The sequence below is a fragment of the Periplaneta americana genome, chromosome 3 (assembly GCF_040183065.1).
Source record: "Periplaneta americana isolate PAMFEO1 chromosome 3, P.americana_PAMFEO1_priV1, whole genome shotgun sequence".
Classification (NCBI taxonomy): Eukaryota; Metazoa; Arthropoda; class Insecta; order Blattodea; family Blattidae; genus Periplaneta; species Periplaneta americana.
This window is the reverse complement of record NC_091119.1, coordinates 131,499,195-131,522,817: the sequence shown is the minus strand read 5'-3', so window position 1 is coordinate 131,522,817 and position 23,623 is coordinate 131,499,195. Positions and strand designations below refer to the sequence as shown.

At 35.8% G+C, this 23,623-nt stretch overlaps 1 protein-coding gene across 4 annotated transcripts in view; it reads right to left on the bottom strand.

Annotated features, from left to right (window-relative positions):
- LOC138696531 (dehydrogenase/reductase SDR family member 11-like) overlaps positions 1-23,623 on the bottom strand; it is a 32,244-nt gene that overhangs the window by 1,850 nt on the left and 6,771 nt on the right. For 3 of the 4 annotated variants that reach the window (XM_069821620.1, XM_069821623.1, XM_069821621.1), the window contains 2 exons: positions 13,257-13,412; positions 84-1,173 (listed from right to left, as the gene is read on the bottom strand). In XM_069821620.1, coding sequence (XP_069677721.1) covers positions 1,132-1,173; positions 13,257-13,412 — 198 coding nt within the window. In that variant the 3' untranslated portion in view covers positions 84-1,131. Of the gene's footprint in view, positions 1-83; positions 1,174-13,256; positions 13,413-23,623 lie in introns of those variants that run through there. The other variant, XM_069821622.1, reaches the window with a different exon arrangement.

Below are 23,623 nucleotides of genomic sequence, written 5' to 3'. Positions count from 1 at the left end.
ATTAATATTTTTATATTAAAGAAGAAATATAACGAATTGTATATACATTTTATTAAATCAGTTTTATTACTCTAAAGCAGGGTTTAAACTACAGTCGCATTTTGCTACTTGACTTCTAAAAATGCAACAAACTTTGAATGTAAATGTGCAAAAATGTGACAACCACATTGGACTTCAGAAACGAAGATGGTAATGGAGAAAATGAAATCAGAGATGTGTTTGAACTAATCTGAATTTAAATGAAATGCTAATGACAAGGGTATGTTCAAACAGGTATTAAGCAATAGATGTTCGGGACTTGATTTCAAAGAGTCAGTGCAATTCATGTAAGTTAAGTGAACAATTTCTTCTAATGGATTTTTTGTGATGCAAATTTAGCAGTAATTGATTCTCAATATACCTACGTCTAATGACTTGCATACTTAAGTATATAGTGTATGGTAAGGTAATAAAACTCTAAGAAACAAATTACATAACTTTTTGTTTCTGCATATTTTATTAATTTCATCTTTCTGCACAATTATATATAAAATTGCACAAACATTTCGCAATTTGCACAAATATAATTTGTGCATTTTTGCGACAATTATTTATTTTCTAGCTTAAACTCTCATCTAAAGTAAAGAAATACAGTTTCCAGGCTATATTTCTGTATTTGAATGAAATAACTTTACTGTCAATCTACATTAATGTATATTTTAAGGTAAGTTATGCTTTTAGCAAACACCATATGAAAGAAAGAGACTGATCACTTGCTAAACAAGTGACGTCAAATTAGTGTCATGCAACTCATTGCCATTGCTAAGCAAGTAACATCAGTGAAACTTCCGGAACATTTTATCCATTTAACCTACGAGCATAAACGTTTCACTTTAAAATAAAGAATAAGCATCGAAGTGTTTAGACACATTTCTTACTAGACAATATGCTTATCACATCAGTGAAAGTGAAAGTATACAATTTTGTCGTGATTTAATTTTTGCATAGGAAAATTTGTTTACTCAGAATTAACTAAATTAATTCTGTCTTCTGTTTAGAATATTGTTTCACAATTTGTTGTAACTTGAACTTAACACAACTTTAAACAGGTATTGTGCCTATTGCAAACTTTTAGTCTTGGAATTAGTTGCTTCAGTACTTTTCTCCAGTTGGTTTAATTATGAGCTCATGAATCTGAAAAAAAAAAAGGCGAGAAATAAATTCAAAATATAAATGTTAACGTAATTATTTTACTGAAAGCAATAGATGGTTTTACAGCCTCTTATCTTTCTCCCAGTCTTAATCTGAGCAAGAGATTCCTGGCTTAGTAACAAGATTTTGAGAACTAAGTCACATCTGTTCCATAATATTCACGGAAGGCTAGAAACTGCAGCTCCACTATTCGTCTCTCTGGTGATAGGCTTTTAATCAGCTATGGTATTAGCAACAGAGCTTCATTGCCGAATTAAAAGTTATCAAGTGCTCACCTTTTTGTCCCTATTCTATGTAGATATTGAAAGTTTGTCAAAACTTGTTTCAGAACACGTAGAATTTAGTATTTAATTAATGTCATATTTAGCTCAAAATACAGTCCCAAACTCGAGGATTGACTGACAGCTGGATTTGGTACTGTACCCTGTATCCAGCTTGACAATGTTGCTATCAATAACTGAATCATTTCATATTCTGAGAACAGCAAACATGCCCCACCCCTAACCACTCTCGAAGCCAGAATCACATACCTATACCATCTTTATGCAGAAGCTGCTCGTAGGGAGTTTCGCTGTCACTTTGAACTGGTCATCATGTACAGAAAAATTCATGGCAACTTCGCGGAGAGTAACTGTTTGGAGTGCTGTCTCTTCCAAAGAAATTAGAGAGTCACATTTCTTTGAGGATGAAATGGTCGTGCACAAACTCATTGCAGCTCGTTATGTGATACTGATACAACATTTTTTAAATGATCAATTGAGAAGATGACATTTTTGTATCAACTTGGTTTCAGCAAGACGGCGCAACAGCACATATTGCAGCCATCTCTATGACGGAAGTGCAAAATTTGTTTGAGTAACATGTCATATCGAGAAATGGAGACATTCCCTGGCCTGTACGATCCACTGATGTAAGTGCATGTGATTTCTTTTTATGGGAGTATCTAGAAAGTAAGGTATGTGCAAACAAACCGCGAAACATTGAACAACTGAAGACAGCAATTCGTGAAGAAATTTCAAACATAATCGAAATTTTGCAAAATGTAATGAGAAATTTCAAAGAGCGATTACAAGAATATATGCACATTAGTGGAGGGCATTTGAAGGTTGTCATTTTCAAGAAGTAATGGTTACTTACAAATGGCATATTGGTACTGTATTTAATATTTTCATATAATAAAAGTTAATTTAATACAATACCGGTATCTAAAGTTTCATTTCGCTATTTAAAGATCTCCCGTTTCTTTGGCCCACTCTATATTTATCTTCACTGCTTTGGCATAATTGTTGCATCCGAACACAGCACAACCTGGCATTTTTTTTTTTTTGTCTTTAAATCACAAATAGGAAAACCTGTAAAACATTTTTCTTTTATGATTCATAATCTTACAATAATAACAAGCAATGATCACCTATAAAGCTATTAATAAACTGATATTCGTGTACCTCTTTATTTAACAAAAAACTTTGAAGTTATTTAAATATGCTGTAAAGTTATTCTATAAAACATCCCATTCTCTTTAGACTGCCCGTAGGCGTACATATTAAAAATAATCTTTTATTAGGAAAAAAATAAATTCTAAAAAAAAAATAATAATAATAATAATAATAATAATAATAAAATAAAACTTAGAACAAGTATCTGACACGTTATTGATTAAGACAAATTCATTTCCCCTAAAAATAATTAACAATTATTGTTAGTTACCAGTATTGCCTAATTATGAAATCGATATTTTTAACCCTGAAATTTACAGTAAATATATTTATTATTTATTTCTGCTCTAGTAGGTCCCAAACGGGACTCAGAGTCTCATAGAATATACAAGTCGAAAGACTTTCACCCCTTAATTCGCAATAAATAAAGAATAAATATGCAAATAACGAAATTGTAATGCAAGTATTACAAACAACCATACAAAATGAATGGCCTTGCTTTAATTTTTTATCAATGAGCTAGAAAACGAAATCGAGTATCATGTAAAGGACACACAAATTAAGAAGTATTTAAAAACGGTGAAATAACAAAACAAAGCTATTCCTTTTACGCGAAAAAATCTAAATGCATCTCTATTGTAAACGGCAAACTTAATACGTCTTCTATTTACCTCGATTCCACTACAGAAGTGCCCGCATTAGACATTAATGAAACCGTCAAATATCTTGGAGTAACTTACAATGACGAAACCGTTTTCGACTCCGCGAGAACTATGGAAGCCCTCCGATCTCAGAACGTCTGACCACCTCACCCTTGCTCCAGCCTTACCAAAAATACAATGTGGTTTCTTCCTTCATTTGTCCGAAGCTTGTATACCCTTTTCAAACAATCCCTCCTGATAAATTACCTGTCAAATTCCTCAAAGATGTCGATCTTCTTATTAAAAGCTCAATTAAGGACATCCTACAACTTCCTGGAGATATTCCAGACAATATGTTGTATTCCGAAAAAAAAATTTAAAGGCTTAGGTATTTTCTGCGCACGTTGGGAAGCCTACTTGCAACACGTCAACACTTGCATGAAGTTGAATATGTGTAATAATATGTATATAAACAACACTAGATTTCTAATGGAAGAAGCTAAACATTGTTTGAACAACTTTCAAATCGATGGAACTGCACACCTAACTTCTACGAGAGGAGTAATAAACACCAGAAAAATTAGGACCGAATTACGCCAGCGAGAGTACAACGCATGGTGCAACTTACCTCAAAAGGGAAATGGCGTTATTCTGTACAGTGAATTCACTCCCTCTAACAAATGGATAACTAAGCCGATGAAATGACTAGCGGTGAATGGAAGGAGGCTATCAAGATGACTGCCAACGTAAGTGCTATAAGAGCCATACCCGGTAGGTCTCAGGACAACCACTGCAGGAGATGCCTCAGTGAGATAGAAACCCTTGGACATGTCCTGGGAGCCTGCCCTTATGGCGAAACATTGCGTATACATAGGCACCATGCAATTAGAACTAAACTGGCCGATTTCCTTAGAAAACTAAAATACACCGTCTATGAAGAAGTCCACGGAACTGCCGACAATGGCAGTAACAGACGAATTGACATAATCGCCATTAGCGAATCCCTGCCTCAGGGTATGATAATCGACCCCACCATCAGGTTTGAAACGTATGAAGGACAGCCTGAAGACGTACATGAGGAGAAACGAGCAATCTACGTTCCAACCATCCCGTATTATAAATATAAATACCAACTTCACAATATCAGTGTTACGGGATTGATGTTTGGAGCAAGAGGAACGATACCTAACTTCTCTTCTCAATTCTGTAAGACCCTAGGACTGCACAAATCATTTATGAATGAACTGGCCCTCCTCATAATTAGACAGTCAGTCAAACTTTTACGAAACCACCTATATGGACTCTAATTCAGTGTACTTGTTTACTTTTTTCCTTACTCTGTTATCTTTCATCATCTATTTGTTCTTATATTGTTTTGTATGCTTTGTCTAATGGCAGCCTCTAATTTGAGGAAGCTCAATAAAATAAAAAAATTACAATTATTTAGTATAATACGAATTTAGAAATGCGTATGGATACAAGCATAAACTAATTTTAAATATTATTTTCTTAATTTTACTTCTGTTTTTTTGTTACTTCACCAGAAGGTAAAGTAAATATCGACACTAAATTCCTTTTTTGATAATTGGATTTGCAGCCAGGTATACAACTCTTTGGCGTTTTATTTGATGTATTCTAAAATAAAGCAAGTGAAATTGATGAGAGCAGTGAAATTTCTCTCTCGAATTAGCAATCAGTTTCAGTTTCTCATGAGTAAGCACAAATTTTCAATAAGCCGTTCTTTCACTATTGATAGGATGAATCCACCATCGTCTTTGCGTACGGCGGCGCCTACGTCGAACTAGCAACAAACAAAGCGACTTTCGCTTGATAATTCATACGAACCATCACGGAAGAAAATCGCAAAAGAACTAGACTATGTCGCTAGTGTGGTACGTCTTGTGGCCACACGTAACTACGATTAACGCACAAACTGAGCAGTACTTACAGTCTAGTCTGGCGTCGCATATTGTGAGTTACAGCAGCTTCATTTGTCGCTGAAAATCAGCTACATTTGCTCTCGTCTGGTCGTAGCCTTAAGGTACGTAATACTTTTTCATAAAAAATTACTTTAACTCTGACGAAGTGTGGTGTCTGAAGGAAGTGTGTTGATAGTGTATTTCTTAAAAAAGGGGGGGGGCTTGAAGTACTGTAAGTGTTCTTCAGTTTGTTAAATTGAATACTAACTTTGATCACCATTTCTCACAGATCTTGATAAAATTCTGAGTGCCTAGTTGAAAAAATATCATCTCTTGGTTGCTTTTCTGACGTCAGAAACAATATTTTCAATGTACTCTTTTTACTCTTACAGTGTTCTTTTATTACTCTCTTAATAACACTTTTTAGCTACGGTGCTTCACGTAATTTACATTCAATCTTGTCTCGTCTTTTGCCGAGAGCTATTGACTGACATATTCCTCTGTTCTATACGTTTCGAAATAAGTGAATTTTTGGATCATCTTGTTGGAAGTACAGTATTTTAACTGTCTTCATTAGCGTCGGCAATGAAACTGCTCACAGCAGAAAGCGATATGAAAAACTCTGAAAGTTACCATCGACCTCGTCCTGCACTGCATGGACTGGAACTCCCGACTGCTTGTGTTGTACTGTGGCTGTTATTGTGCAGTGACGTCATACTATGCATGTCACCAATAACATGGTTCCGCCATTGGTTTATAAAGTTTCGATCCCTGCTTATAACGATCGGTTGAAGTTTTTACTCGGTCTGTCGCGAGTGCTTGAGATTGTTGCACTAGAATTAGCCTAAATCATCTTTTAATGCCTGATACAGTACTCAAAACAATCTACTTAAGAAGGTTACCATTTTATTTTATTTCAGATAGCATGAAAAGTAGGACGTATTTGAACATTTAAATAAGGAAACATTTCGTCTCCCAGAAATTTTCTTTTCGCATTTAAAATGCGTAAATTTTGTGTAGAACAGTGTACTGGATTCATAAATGTTTCAGTAAATTTCGGCACTTGACGCTGTCAGTAAAAGTTAAAGAGTGTATGACACTAAATATTGTGAGCTTGGGCCTGCGTCAAAGATCCGCACAACTTGAATCACTTTAGCACTCAACTGCCATGGTGCGTGGCGTGCAATATCGCGTTCGCTACCGACGGAAATTCACGAAGTGTTACGAAGTTACCGTTACGAGTATTATGCTTCGCGTGGGGCCTGACCACCCTGGCCTGGCCTGACCTGTTATTGTATATTTGGTGGCGAGAGGCTGTGGACATCGTCAGATCGCAAAGGTCTAAAACATTTAAGTGAGTGCATCAGAAAACATTAAGAAAGTGCAATACATTTAAAAATGCTTGTAAGTTTAAAATATTTGGGACAGTAAACATAGCAGAACAAATTGATTCCGCGGTCAAATTTTCAGTCCAGAAACACAACGAACAGGTCACAAAAACAGGCATATACTAGGGAGAGTATCTGACTATTATTTTTCGGAACTCACAAATTATCACTGAGGGCTCGTAAAGAAAATCAGGGATCGACAAATCGGGGAAATTTGTTAGACTTGCCAGTCTTGATAATGTATTGAACACTTAAACAGTACTTCTGTTTATAAATATACTTTACACGCTATACAAAATGAATTATTACACAGTATGCTGTTGTTTAGTCAACTGTCCTAAGACAGGTCTGAACCTCACAAGTGATACCAAGAGGCAACTAGGCCAGGAGATAATGGGGTAGAGTAGCCAGTATGTATAAGATATTAATCGAAGATCTGAAGCAGGACATTAATTCAACAGATTTTATCTTGACAAGATAATATTATTCAACTAAATTTTCTCATCAGCAGGAATTGCTAAATTACTATAATTTGGTTTGATTTAAGAGACCATTACTTGCTTTCAGTCATCTGATGATTAATTCATTTTTAGGATTCAGTTAATAAAGCCATTCGTTGAAATACTTTCGATTAGATAGGTATAAATCTGTGGTTTGCCCCACTGTGCAGACCAACGAGTTAGAAAGAGCTCTCTTTCTAACTCGTTGGTGCAGACTGACAAAAAGACATAACCTTCAAAAGCCAATTTGTTATTATTTTGAGGTACATAAAAGTTTGTAAACCTGTGGAAAGATTTCTTTCTTTCAAAGAGGTAAACAATCGCACGGCTAACGGTCTGAACGAGGTTCTAAAACAAAATCTATAACCTTTCAATTTAGAAAACGAACTCATAGCTTAAGCATATGATGGTGCTGCTGTAATGAGTGGAAACCAGGGTGGGGTCCAGACTTTGACGCAGAAAATATTTCCTTATGCGAAATTTGTTCACTGTTATGCTCACCAACTTCACTTGGTTATAAAAAGTGCATGTTCAAAACGCATTAAATCAGTGAAGTTGTTTTTGTAAATATTACTGGGTTCACAACATTCTTCTCCACTTCACCTAAACGCAGTGATCTACTGCGATCTGTGTGCAATAGGCCTAAGCGCATACCAACCATTTCAGCAATACGATGGAACTTTCAGTCCCGAGTTGTATTCTCCGTTACGGTAAGGAAAATAAAGAGGGGCTATTGAAATGCTTCAAAAGGATTGAAGAGGGAGATGACTCAAATGAATGGGATGATACTGTAATGAGAGAAGCTTTTAGCCTAAAAAAACTTGTTAAATAATAATGAATTTTCGTTTTTTCCTTAATTTATTTTATGACTTGATGAAACATGTTGATATAGCCTATTATACAATATAATACAGATGCAAACTGCAAATAGAATGAGCATATCTGACGCAGTACAACATTCCTGCAATCACATATATTTGGCAGCTTTAATATATGTACGTGATCCAAAGAAATTTGTTTCATACAGAGATAAGTTCCCCAACGACCTGGGTAATATTTTCGTAAAAAATTACAGTCCTTTCATTTCGAAAGAAAAAATTATTAATGAAATATCAGTGATCTATTGAAATTATTCATTTAAAGATATTTCCTCTGTGTGTGATTTGTTCAGTTTTTTATTGATTACTCCTTCGAAGATTCATTCTCTGAAGTGGGCAAAGTCCTTCGAATTGCACTAACAACACTTGTTTCAACAGCTGAGTCAGAACGGAGTTTCAGCACATTAAACAGGATAAAACATTTCTCAGAAACACCATGGATCAAGATAGCTGAATTCGTTGGCTTTCTGCTCTATTTATAAGAAGAATCTCCATCAAATTCCGAACTTCAAGAACAGGGTCATCGAAAAGTTTGCCAGCCAGAAGGACAATTCTGCAAATTGGTGAGTTTGATGTTGAATTTGCATTATTATGTAGTTGGTAATTTTAATTGAATTGTGGAGAACTAATTTTTAAACAGAAACAATTACCGTAGCTAAAATGAAATAAAAAACCTTGGTGCATTATTTAACGTATACAGCAAAATTTGTGAAATATGTGGCCCCACCAACAAAAATGATCATGAGTCGCCGCTGATCATCATCGTCGTCGTCATCATTATTATCCTTCCATGCATTGAACATGGTGACCCGTTACACCCTCTTGCCAACATTTATCGTACAAAGAACGATAATTCAACATTTGATGTGGGATTCTAAATCGAGGCTTTCTGTTTACATTTAATTTTACCTCTAATTTTGTTGGTAATCTGCGATTGGTTCAATCTGTAGTTACTTCATAATATTATCATATCACAATTTTATTTCTCATGTGATACATTCTTGTGTATCCTAATGTAGGCTACATCTCATATATTTCATTTCTGCCGTAGTTAATCTCTGTATATCAATACTACGAATTGTCCAGGACTCACTGTCATAACATAATATAGGTCTGGTCAATGTTTTGTATACTCTAGTGAGCGTGTTTTTTTTATACCAAGGTTGTTTTAAATATCCTATTAATGTTTCCCATTGCTCGGTTAAATTTCATAATTTTTTCGTTGAGGTCTTTTTCTTCTTCATATGTGATTTGTATCCAAATTATTGTACTTGCACCAATAATTTATTATTAATGCAAATTTTGCTATGGACTGGTTCTTTTCCTAAAAAATCCATTACTTTAGATTTATCAAGAGAAATTTCTATATTGAAATTTTCTACAGTTTGATAGCAATGATGAACCGAACGCTGTAAACCATCCTCTGAAGTTGCTATAAACACTATGTCATCTGGAAATAATGCATCTATGACACTTAACACGACTGCTTTATATTTTCAATGATGTTATTCAACATCCTTCTTGTCGAACTCATTATATGAGTAATAAAAATGTGTAATGTAGCTGTAGTAAATATGTGATTGCATAAGAAGGAACAGAGATTTTGTGACGCGTCCCAAATTTCTTCAAAAGCGGACATAACCTCTCAGTCATAGTATTAATGAAAGTAATCTACATGTTCACTTTGCTTAAAATTTTTACATTCGTGTATATTAAGATATGCTTAATCGCAGACAATGATTCACATTGGAGCTAATTATTCTAAGATGAATGCAGATTCTATTCTACATCCAACGATTATATCACGAAATGTCAAGGGTAGTGCAAAGAAAATTCGTGCTAAAAATGGATAGTGGATAAATCGCCATTTACTTTTAAAATTAATCATTTTTGTTCAATCTTATACAGGGTGAGTCAGGACCTCTGATACAAACTCTGAGGAACGATAGACCTAGCAATGACGACCAGTTTGATAGTGAGACAAACAAACCATGTTTTCTGACGCGTCGTGTGGAGCTATAGGACAGCAAACAAAAGCCAAGTTTTGGTGATATTTACAATCATAAAATTAATTATTCATTTATTTCTTGAAGTACCCTTGTAGATAAGTTACAGAAGATATTCAAAGTGTTTTCCCTGAACCTGATTACTTTCATTACGCCATCGTAGCAGTGACTACTAGACTATGTCGAACATTTCAGGTCTATCACCAGCAAAGATTTACCTTAACCCGGCCAAGGTCGATGGCATTTAAGTGTGTTTAAATGCGACAGGCTCATGTCAGTAGATTTACTGGCATGTAAAAGAACTCCTGCAGGGCAAAAATTCCGGCACACCGGCGACGCTGATATAACCTCTGCAGTTGCGAGCGTCGTTAAATAAACCATAATTTGAATTTTTTACCTTAAACATCTGGGCTGGAATTGTTAGTGATCAACTGCTGGAACCTATCATTTTGCCGGTATAGATACAGAGAGAAAGAGAGAGCGGGCGTGTTACGTGGTCAGCGCGATTGCCTGTCTTAACGCCCGTACATTTTTTCTTTGTGAACATGTGACGAGTGTCGTATATGCCACCCCAGTTGACACCAGATAGGAACTAATTGTGCGAATATTCTCTACTTTTTTAAAATGAAATTCGACACAGACCTGAAATGTTCGACAGTATCCAACAATCACTGTTATGTCGGTGAAATGAATGTAATACCACATTCATACACATATACATACAGTCACGAAGCTCAATACGTAGTAATTATGCATCCATAGACAGTTACTAATCACTAGGATCCCTTTATTGGTTGGTATATTTTATGTTTATAACTTTTTAGGTTTATTATATATTCCTTTGTTAGCGAGCGATTTTTATATTAATAATTTATTTTATTTGTGTATAATCATAGCATTTTTGGTTAAAATACAGACAATGCGAAATAGTACCCCCACAGTCTATTTTTCTAGCACCCTCACAACTCAAGCTTCGTGACTGTATATACTAGACTGTGGTAATACGTTCAGGGTAAACACTTCAGTAACCTCTTCGCAAGGGTACTTGAAATAAATGAATAATTAATTTATAAATTGTAAAAGGCATTAAAACCCGTCTTTTCTTCGATGTCGCGTAGCTCCTAAACAACGCTTCAGAGAACATGGGTTATTTCACAAAAATTGATCCTCATTTCGAGATCTATCTCTCCTCAGAGTTTGTCGCAAAGGTCCTGACTCACCCTGTATAGAATTTCCTTCTTGGTTTCTTTCATGTATTTAGTTGTGTCTTGTGACATTACGAATACAACGCTGTTACAAAATATTACAATTGTTCCGTTCAACAACAAATATTTAATGGAATAATCGATTAAAATTAATCGGTTGTAGTTGATATTAATTATTATTTTGTTAATTCAAACTCATACTAAAAATTCTAACAATATTTCTCTCTCAGTAATTGCTTACTTAAAAGCACAAGAGTACTGTTATTTTCTAACTGTAAACCAGGTAGAGTAGGAAAATCTTTGCATAAACATTTCAGAAAGAGATGGAGATATGAGGACAGTGACCTAGTATACCTCTATTGGAAGTTGAAACACAATGCGAAACCCTTATTAAGTTTTATGGTTTTCCAAGAAAACTTCTCCTTGTTGTCAGCTCATTTTCCTAGCATATGAAATACATACTTTTCTGGGATTCGTCCCCACCATCCCTTTTAAAATAGCCATGTCTTCACAGTGTGCTAGTGAGAGCGTAACTACCTTCTTCTCTTTTTAAAATCTGGTAATTCGATAACAACAGGGGCCAGTCTTCTGTTTCGACTGTACTTTTGCAGGAGTTGCAGTTTCTATACTGAGTTTGTATATGTAGATTGTGTGTTTAGTTTGATAAAGAAAAATAATCAGTTTTCTGTGGTTTGTGAAAAGTGTTAACTCCGTCATGTCATATGAGAATTTGAGAGGTTTGGATTAAATTGAACGATCGTGGAGAAGTGCTTGACAGAAAAAAAGTTTTTTTTTTTTTTTTTTTCGTGTTTAAGATGCAGGAAACATTGTTACTAAACTTGGAGCGACACTTAGTTCGGAACATGTGAATGCACTCACATGTTTAAAATCATGGATGAAGCAGTATTAACTAGGTGAGCCTTCATACTTTTTGTTATTTATGTTTGTCTCAAAAATTCCCGGAGAAACTGACACAATAAATTATAAGTCTCATAATAAATATGTAAGTAATGAAAACAGTTGTTTTGTAATATAACGATACAATATATACAGATATACAACATTTAAAACTTATGCTTATCACCAAACACAAGTTAAATTTAATAATAATTGTGTATTACAGTATATTAAAACATTTTTTCAACTCGATCGAAACTCGATTAATCTATCGATTAAATTCAAATAGTTAATCGATTAAATATTTTGATCGATCAATAGCACTAGTTATTTTACGACGCTTTATCAAGTGCTATGGTTATCTAGCGTCTGAGTGAGATGAAGGTGATAATGCCAGCGAGTTGAGCCCAGGGTCCAGCGCCGAAAGTTACTCAGAGTTTGTTTTTAATGGGTTGAGGGAAAACCAAGAAAAGAACCTCAACCAGGATTTTAACCCGGGTTCACTAGTTATAAGGTCAGGCGTGCTAACCGTTACTCCACAGTGGTGGACTGTATACCTATAAGGTTCACTAATCACGTGATAGGGCATCAGGCAGTTAGTATTGCCATAGCGCATATTGTAAACGCATCGATTGAAGACAGTTTTCAACCTAAGATAATACCACAGTCTAGTTAGCATCAGGCAGTTAGTATTGCCATAGCGCATACTGTAAACGTATCGATCGAAGACAGTTTTCAACCTGAGATAATACCACAGTCTAGTATATACAGTCACGAAGCTCAATATGTAGTAAATATGCATCCATAGATAGTTGCTAACCACTAGGATTGCTACTATCGCTTCATTACAGACAATGCGAAATAGTACTTGCACAGTCTATTGTTCCTAGTACCCTCATAAACTCAAACTTCGTGACTGTATTTACTAGACTGTGATAATACTTTAAACGACCGAGACCAACCGGTCGACCGTGATACTTCGGTTGGGTGTTTTGCTTTCATGCGTAATCGGTATAACGGGCAGCCAGCCTGCTGCGTATAGCGACCGACCGCACGTAATATCATGACCCTCGATCGGTTGTTTTTATTGGAATGCAGTCTTCTAATTACACATAGTTTATTTTCCTCACGATCATAAAATGTTTCTGCAGCTCATAATTTATGTTTAATTGTTGTATTACACAGCTACACGTACCTGAACATGTGGAGGAGTTCCCAAAATGTATACTATAGCATCAACAACATCTTTAGTTTCGAGATACGGATTTGTTTGATACATAAGGTCTGTAAGTTCGTCGGAATTACCTGCCTTGGAAAAGAAGTCAGTTTTTACCAGACCGGGACTTACACTCTGTAACATAAAATGAAATACAGCTCAAATAGTACACCACACAAATAAATATAGCAACGTAATTACATAATACAATATCTCATAACGTAACTTTGTCTGTCTTGTGCTCTAATTTTCATTTATACACGAAAATATACGCTTAGTAACAGAGTTAGAATATTTATATATGAAGTGTAATTAGATAGTAATTTTATCAAATGATGTGAGTTTGATAGTGAGATGGTATTTTGCGAGATGAGAGAGAGAATTCGCCATAGATTAACCGACATTCGCCTTACAGTTGGGGAAAAACTCAGAAAAAAACCCAACCAGGTAATCAGTCCAAGCGGGAATCGAACCTACGCCTGAGTGCAACTTCAAACCGGGAGACGAGCGCCTCAACCGACTGAGCTACGCCGGTGGCTCAAGATCAATTTAATGTAAAAAAATTCACTGCGGGGTTTCATTGGATCACAAAGTATCAGATATTTAAATACAGTAATTTTATAAATTCTTAAGTTTTTTCCTCCCCCCCCCCTCAGATGAGGTGTTATTCTTAAAAAGGTATTTGGAAGTGCGAACTAGACAAATTTTCCAGTAAACATCAATGTGTTAAGAAATCAGAGTCTATAATAAAATGTTATTTCATTATGCAATTATCTGAAATACAAATGATGATTTCTGAAATATAATTGACGCTCTGTGAAATAAAATTGACTGAACTCAAATACAATTGACGCTTTCTGAAATACAATTGACTCAAGTGATATACAAATAATGTTTTCTGAAATACATTTGATTTATCTGATATACAAATGATGTATTCTGAAATAAATTCGCAACATTTGTATAACCCCATACACAAAAATCCAAACGATTTAAATCCGGTGGTCTAGGTGCAGGTCCTCCTCTACCAATTCACCGTTCGCCATATCGTCTGTTTAGATACCCTCTCACACTAAGAAGAAAAGAGATGGGGAGAGTGCGGCATAGACACGAAGCATGAATGTTGCCGCTTTCCCGTATCCAGGCGCTCGTTTCACTGGCGGCCCCAACCAGCAAAAAATACCATTATCTCGTAAACGGTTAATTTTAGGTCCAATGTTTACCGGAACTTCTTTTGCTTCTTTTCGTTTTTACTTCTCATTCCTAAATTTTTTATCGTCACTTTTGAAACGCTCTGTATACTATATACTATTAACTGTATATGGACAGACATATAGACGGCAGTGGTATTCAATCCCTTTTGCTAGCGTACCCCAAAAATACATTTTCTTTAATTTCTACCCCCAAACTGCATTGCAATTATAAGGAATAACAAAAGACTATGATTGAGGTTATGTGCAAAATAATTTTTTTTTCTTTTATACAGTAATTAATGCAATAATAATGGTAATACATTTTGTAAAATATTACTGAAGCTAGGAAAGCAAGATTTGGTATTGTAAAAGAAAGTACGCAAACTGCAATAATAATTAATTATTAATGAGTATAATAAAACACAGAGTCTTAGAAGATATACCAAGTGATCGTCGCGTATCCTATTTCGATAATTCATTTTAGAAAAGGTTTGCTCGTATGTAGATCCGAAGATTGTCATTACATTTGTTGCAGACACACGCAACAGTGGACATCTATCACAGGGCAGTGACTTAAATAGTTCCCATCCTTCTTTGTTAGAATATTTAATTGTAGTAGAATTCTGTAATTCAAGCAGTTCCATTTGGAGATTATGTGAAGCCTCACTGCATATTTAGAACAAATGAGATACTTTACTTTTGTGCGAGATCGTGCGTATCTGCTTGGTTTCCGCACAAAACCAATCCGTGGAAAGTCTAAAATTCCACATTCAGTATTCCCAACCTAACACACACAACAATTTCCCTCTTCTTACCGCTTAAGTGACATATTGATTTTACTGCTTTAGGCTTTTAGCATATTATTTTTAGAGACGTTCAATATAGTAATAATTATAAATTGGAAACTTACCACTGCAATTTCACCTAAATTGCACTGTTAATTATTGTTTTTAAATATTTGCAAAAATTAAGTAAACTCTACAACTCCACTAAAGTTACTGCATTCGTGATGCAAGTAACATTAAGAAAGCCGTGAAAAAATCAACAAGATTCCAGACTCACTCATCATAGACTGGGGGGGGAGACAGACTTATATCACAGCCTGCTGGACTATAGTAAACACAGAATAGTACATTATGCAACGAGCCTATAATGAAGGTGATTAAGAAGTGAGTATGGATATTTAGGAAACGAGCGCAAGCGAGTTTCATAATTTTCATACGAGCTTCTTAATTACCATTATAGGCGAGTTTCATACGACTTTTTATGCTCGACCATATTTCTAACTTGATATTATTAATTTTTTAGCAATGTCCCGTATGTTGTGAGATGTGCGCAGACGCGAAAGTATTGATTTTTTCCGAGGAACAGATGTCCACATTTTCCTTGCTAGGCCATAAGAACCTACAGAGATAACATTGAAATTAAATTAGACATTGAGAAACGAGATGACAAATTGAATTTATTTGAATATTATTTACAATTAACGCTAATTATTATAGTAACAGAACATAACCTTCTGCGACAGTATTGGATTTCCAGCCTCCGTGACTTTTCGCTAATTCTCTTTCGATTGCATATCCGAGAATAATCGATACTTGCGGTTTTAAAACGGTAGAAAGCTGACCTGTCATTGGCTGAACAGTTGTAACCTGAGTCGTCATTGGCTGAAAGATCTGACCTTTAATGAGTAGGTGTACTTTAATGACATGCATTAAAGGTCTGCTACCAGGTGTATAATTACTACATTTCGGCACGGTCGAGCATAAAACATTTTAAAGCAACAATGTTGAAGATAGATATTTTTGTTTTGCAAATTTGCCGTCATTGAACAGAAACCAAGATGGAGATTTCATTGCAAGTAATTAAAAATTCCTCTTTCAGGTATGTAATAAATGATCTTCGCACAAAATAGTGTACGATACACGAGCGGTATGTTTTCTTTCAATTCTCGAAAATTAAAAAAGCTCAACTACGTTTCGCTTTTTTAAACTTTTCCTCGAACATGAAAGCTCTTGTAAAGCATATTACTATTACTTGGTCGTTCTCTTTGACACAAAAATTTTGCAATTCCCATTATTCGTGAAATAAATATCTGGACGTCTTTGGATAAGCCATTGAAAATTACAATAATTCACGAGGCCACCACCACTACGAATGAACTAATGTGAATGTCATATTAAGGGACGGACAGCTGGCAAGTCCTTTCCCTTCAAGTCAAGGAGGTGGAGTGTTCATAGCTCATAGCGTACGAGTTAGGCCCAAAGAGTTTGTAATACTTACTAGAAACACATACCCATGAGTGGCAGGCAAGAAAAATGTCATAAATTGAATCGGCTAGTATCCGCCATTAAAGGGAGTGTTTGCTGCGCGAAATTCGAAAAGAGTACCATAATACATTGATGTAGCCTGGTGATAGACACTGTTTTACATCTATATTTATTAAAGTAGTATAATGATTCATCTTTGGCGATAGTCTAAAAAATAAATTAAATCACCCATATATACTCGGGATAAGTATGTGAAATATTGAATAATGGCAATGTCAACATTAATTTTCAGTATTACTAGTATTGTTTTAAGGACACTAATGGATATTTATTTTTATTTTTAGTAGGTTATTTTACGACGCTTTATCAACATCTTAGGTTATTTAGCGTCTGAATGAGATGAAGGTGATAATGCCGGTGAAATGAGTCATTGCTCATATTGGGTTGAGGGAAAACCCCGGAAAAAACCTCAACCAGGTAACTTGCCCCAATCAGGAATCGAACCCGGGCCACCTGGTTTCGCGGCTAGTCGTGCTAACCGTTACTCCACAGGTGTGGACAATGGATATTTACTGTAATATTTAAAATTATCTATATTTTAGTCCTTTCATGCAAAGAAAGAGGAAGGTACTATATATTGGTAATATATTGGTGCTTTGAAAATATTTAGTGGTGAAATATGAGATCATAAAAATTCTGGAAACTGATTTAAAATATAATGAGAATAAATTTTATCATAAAACAATCTATTCATTGTGTAGTTAATGACCACCAGGTTTGAGGTCAGTACAGACTTTTTAATACAATTAGTAGCGGTAATAGTAGGCCTAGTAGTAGTGGTAATAGTAGGCCTAGTAGTAGTGGTAATAGTAGGCCTATAGAGTAGTAGTGGTAATAATAGGCCTAGTAGTAATGGTAATAGGAGGCCTAGTTTTGGTAATATTACTAGGCGTAGTAGTAGTAGTGGTGGTAATAGTAGGCCTAGTAGTATTGGTAATAATAGGCCTAGTAATAGTGGTAATAATAGGCCTAGTAATAGTGCTAATAATAGACCTAGTAGTAGTGGTAATAATATGCCTAGTAACTTAGTAGTGGTAATAGTAGGCGTAGTAGTAGTAATAGTAGAAGTAGTGGTAGTAGTAGTAGTAGTAGTAGTAGTAGTAGTAGTAGTAGTAGTAGTAGTAGTAGTAGTAGTAGTAGTAGTTTTTGTAGTAATAGTAGGCCTAGTAGTAGTGGTAATAGTAGGCCTAGTTTTGGTGGAATTAGTAGGCCTAGTAGTAGTGAGACCTAGTTAGTAGTAGTGGTAATAATATACCTATTAGTAATGGTAATAATAGGCCTAAGTAGGCCATCAGCTATATTTTCACTAATTTCTTTGCATATAATACAACCAAAAACTAGAAGTACATACTTTACAAAACGGAAATTACATGATTAATTCATTTATTGTGAAATAAAACAGTTTTAGACAGATATAGTCTGAGGATTTTCTTATGCACTCTGCTATTATAATCCACTGTAATGTGATGGCACCTAACCCTTACATACATTGTTGAAATCAACCTTATAAACCTGATTAATGTGTTTCTGGAAAAACTTTATCCAAGAAATATTCCGACAATCTGTAAACACATTCAAAGGAGGAACTGCATTTGGAACATTCTTTCAAATATTAAGACACGTATGCTTCCTGAGCATCTTACAATAGCAGCTATGTTCGAACAATTATTTGCAACGCAGTATTTCACCATTTTCTTATTATTTCCCTTCAAGTGTACTTATATTTATTCGTACTCCTCAATAAACATGAACTGCTTGCACTCCCGGCGAAGCATCAACTCCCTTTAATGGCGGCCGAACAGCGGTTCAATTTTGTACGCGAAACTAGCGCCGTTGGTGTCTCTAGTTATATATTACAAACTCTTTGGGCCCGATGCAGACTGGCGTTAAAAGGACGCTGCGTCTTTGATGCGCGGTTTAGAAGTACATAGTTCTAAGTGACCAATACACACGTGGTTCCCAGGATGCAGCGTCAGGTAAAGACAGACGGCGGGGACAAAGTGGTAATTATCTAGTTGCGTGTTCTGCCAGAACGCGGCCTCACCGCTGGCTGCTGCGTTCTGGCACTTCATTGTTGACTGTTCAGTACACACTGGACGCGCGTCTTTATGACGCTAGTCTGCATTGGGCCGTATGGACAGTGAAATCGACGTAGAATAATGCGTCATTATGACGCTACGTGTGTACGGTTGGACACAGAGACGCAGCGTTAACCAAATAATTGGACTCGCGTATACTCGTATAGATCAAAAGTGAAGACCACAAAAATTTGTCAGAAAGAGGTAATATTTAAATTGCATCACTGTCTTTAGAATTATATATATATATATATATATATATATATATATATATATATATATATAGACACACACACACAGTCAGCTCTGGATATAATGAACTCGATTGTAGTGAACATTCGGCTATAGTGAACCTAAATCGTTGGTCCCGACCCGCATACATTAAAAAGTACATTAATATTTCCGTTGTAGTGAACCCTCGCTTCTGTTATAGTGAACCTTAAAAATTGAAGTTAAAATAGTTTTATCCTGACAAATTCTTATTTGAAGTCAGACCTTGTATAAAAATTTAAAGAATGTATTGAGAACAACATTTTAAGTTTCTTATATATTATATATTACTTGCCTCGAAAACATGACGGCCTCTCTTCTTGGAATTGGTAATCCCTCATAAACCCCCATCCTCAACTCAACCCCTAGCCGCGTGGCAGAAATACAATACATCCCAGCATTGCCAAATATAACAGGCATTGTCTCTGCCTGTTGGGTTTCACCCGTTCTCAGTGTCTTTTTAGACATTTGTCGACGTGTTGTTTTATGCCGTTGTGCGCTTCAATATATCTAATTTATTCCGGCCATGATTATTAAGTGTTGGAGCAGATGATCCGCAGTCAGGCCTCCTGATTCACCTGAAGATCCAGGACCACCACGACAAGAACAAATAACACCGTCGAAGAAAACAGAATATCTTATTTGCAGAGGAGCGTAGCTAAGAAAACAAAGTGTTAAAATTGTGTTTAACGTTAGAAATTCTATCCATGGAGTAATCCAAAGTTTAGGCAGTTTGATAAGTACAAATCTTAACCACTTAACATCGGACGCAACCGGAGGAGTTGCTAATATATATATATGGAGCATAGAAATTAAGAATTACGGTTCATCAACTAAAGAGAAAATAAACTAAAACAGAATTCGGTAAGATAGACGATTTTATGCGTGATTTACTTCGTCGAACAGTATGTGAACAGTATGCGAAAGAGATATCGCCAACAGCAAATAAACTTGCGGAAATATTCTGGCCTGCTATGTGCATTATGTTTAAGGATGCAGAAAATATTTCATTCGATTCTATCCAGCACTTTCGGAATTACCAGGAAAAGGGTTAACTAATACAGAGCCACTGGCGTAGCTCAGTTGGCTGAGTTGACTGCCGATCTGAAGTTGCACTCGGGCGTGGGTTCAGTTCCCGCTTTGGCTGATTTATCTGATTGGGTTTCTTTCCAAGGTTTTCCTCAACAGTAAGGCGAATGTCAGATATTCTATAGCGAATCCTCGGCCTCATCTCCCCAAATACCATTTTGCTATCACCAATCCCATCGACACTAAATAACCTAGTAATTGATACAGTGTCATTAAATAACTAAAAAAACTACATAATACAGGTTGTTTTACCTGAATGAATTTCAGTAGTTGGTGTAGAAATTTAAATTTTATATTAGGCCTATATTTTACATAACAGAATTTTAAGGTATAAGAACTGTACATGCCCCCTTAATTAATTCAATCATATTTCGTATCTTATAACGTTCCTTAGGCCTACAGAAAATTTGCATCGAATCAGCGACTAAACTGGCAGAGAAACAAAATAATATATTCTTTTGTGCTTTAATATGATTTTCGTGTTATGAAAAAATGATGTAAAAGGAATACATTTATCCATGACTGGTATCTAAACTGGTCTTTATTTCACCATCCTTAGCAACCTAAATAATGGCATTATTCACAGCAGTGCTTAAAAGTTTTCTAACTTACAGCAGTGAATTAAATGTTTTTAAATCAATCTCTACATGACAATCAACATATTAGCATTAATTAAAATGAATATATATGAACTTCTTCGCCATCAACACATTACAAAGAAAAGACCTACAATTTACAATTAAATTTACATTCCAGTAATGAATAAAATATTGTATAGCACACTAGAGTAAACAGATTTTATGCGCTCGTGGAAATTATCACCCACGACGAAGCGGATAAAATCTAATTTTACTCTCTAGTACTAAAAATTGCTATTCAATGATCACAGTTTCCGAAAATTTGACCAGCGCAACATCCTTAATTAAGTATAAAATTCTGGAACTTCAATAACATGAGAATTTAACACTTATTATATAATTCTGCATTTCTTTGTTTATATAGGCAAAACATGTTAGTGAAAATATAAATATAAAGTGTTTTTAAAATAAGTTTGTTCATTTTTATACCAATTTTGTTTCAGTAATTATAAATTAAGGTATATTTACAAAGATAATATAGTCTCGCTGAAAATCGCGGTTTCACGGAACACAGTTTGAAAAACGTTCGCAAATCACAATGACTTCAAGAATTGGCAACTCGGCTAAGGGTTTACCCCCTGCGCGTGCCTGCAGTTAACTGGTGAAGGGGATGAGGGAAGGTCGTCATGTTTTCGGGCGAAGTATACTCCTTTAGTCAAAGGACAAAGATAGGATTAGTGATTCCTAGACAATGAGCTGTACTGTAAATCTAGGCAACGCGTGACGACCTTGCCTCACTCCACTGTCGAAGGGTTGTCATTCTGTTCTCAGGCACATTACTGTATTGTTATTTTTAATCCTCTACCATCAAAGGGTTGCCTTTTGTTCTCAGAAACATTTCCATTATGACGGATAGCATCGAAACAACGGAAAATGAAATTGCCTTCTTTTATTAAAAGGGGACGGACATTATGCCCAGAGCATAAATGAAGGTAAGATTCCGATTGCTTTCAAAATCTATCAACCCCCTCCCAGTTTTCATTAAGTGACCTGGGTAATTCCAAGGCTGAGTACGCAGGCACACCGTAACAGCGTTTGTCATTTCTATCTTATCAGTCAGTTTCTAGTGTTCGAACAGTGAATGTAGACCTACTGTATAAAAATGTCGAAGCGTAAAGTGTTTTCTTTGAAACATAAGGCTAATATTATAAAGTGACATTGAACGTGGTCATTCGCAAGCGGACGTGGGTCGACAGCATAGTTTAAGTAAATCAACTGTGAGTAACAGTATAGAGTAGTGCTGCTTATGATTAGGTTTTCTCCGGAGCGGTTGTTTGCGCGCTTTCAATCGGAGACCTCCGGTTACCTCCGATTGATGCCGGGCAGGTTGTATATGTGCTTTGGCGCAGATATACACTTTCCGCTGAGCATTCCTTTTTTAATCGGATCAGGTAGTGATTCGAGTCCGCTGGCGTCCGCGTATCTTTTAAAATAAGTTGTAATTTGTTGTTGTTTATTCTCTCTTTTATGTTAATCTCTCTCTTTCTTCGGCTCTTTTTTTTTGTGTTGCTTAAAGTGCTACGTTAGCTGACAGATTTTTTTCTAGTTTTGAAATTCATAGTATATGTGGAAAGACGTAAGCCTATTAGTTTTATGTCATTGATCAAATTAATAACATTCAATCTAACTGCAAAACTAACGCAGAAGTAAAGCTTTTCAGTCGGTAATGTAAACATTTATACTTTAATTCTCCTAGAAACTCTCGTTTAATCGCAAACAGGGTTTGTCAATTATTATTCTAATCGGTTTATATGTAAATATGTTTTTCATTGCCTCGAAAGTTAAGTTTTAGAGAAATTTCAGGACTTTTTCCTAGACTGTGAGCTTTTGGGAACAATAGCACTAAAACAATTTAAAAAGAAATCGTATCAAATGTTTTGCGTAATTGTTTTCATCAAGTTCATGATTGTGCGGTCGCTTCAAATGGTCTAACAAATTCGAAGTTCCACCACCCTTAAAGTAAATTCGCCCACAAAGTTTACAGTGTGCGACTTTATTACCTTCAACTAAATTAAAGAATTTCCATGCGTTGGATATCCTATTTGGTGCCATTTTATTCCACTCACAACTACTGTCAGTCCGTACGCGCCGGTCGTCCTTGAGCTAACTGTCGCTTCGTTCCGAACCACCGCATCCCTCCGTATGTTCCCTGTTACACCTACGGTAGTACCGGAGATCACCGGTGGAGAGCTTTATTCGTAATCTCTGATTCCTCCGCGGTAGTAGTCACTCCGATGAGCAGCACTGGTATAGAGTAGACCTGCACAAACAGCGCTCAACGAGCGCGCGCGCTCCTTCGGAGCGGGAGCGGGAAGGAGTGTTTACCGCTCGCCGAAACGGAGAGGAAGATACGTCAGAATGACATAGACTTGCTATAGGTAGAGGAGAGGGAAACGACCACTCAGTTATCTAGTGGAGTGCAGTGTGTAGGCCTATTCTCAGTAAGTGTTTCACGTTGCTTACCTACTGCTATAGTACAGTATGGAGGAATGTAAAAGACGAAACATAACATTTAACGATATACAGCTCGAACTTATTGACCTTCAATGTGACCTAAGGGCTAAAGATCGTTTGAATAATACTAATAGCCTGGTTGAGTTTTACAAGACTAAATATTAGCAACAATATCCACGACTACACAGGCTGACTGTGAAAATGATTGCTATGTTTGGCTCAACATTTATATTTGTGAGCAACTGTTTTCTATAATCAACGTTAATAAAGGCAGACATCGAACATCTGTAACTG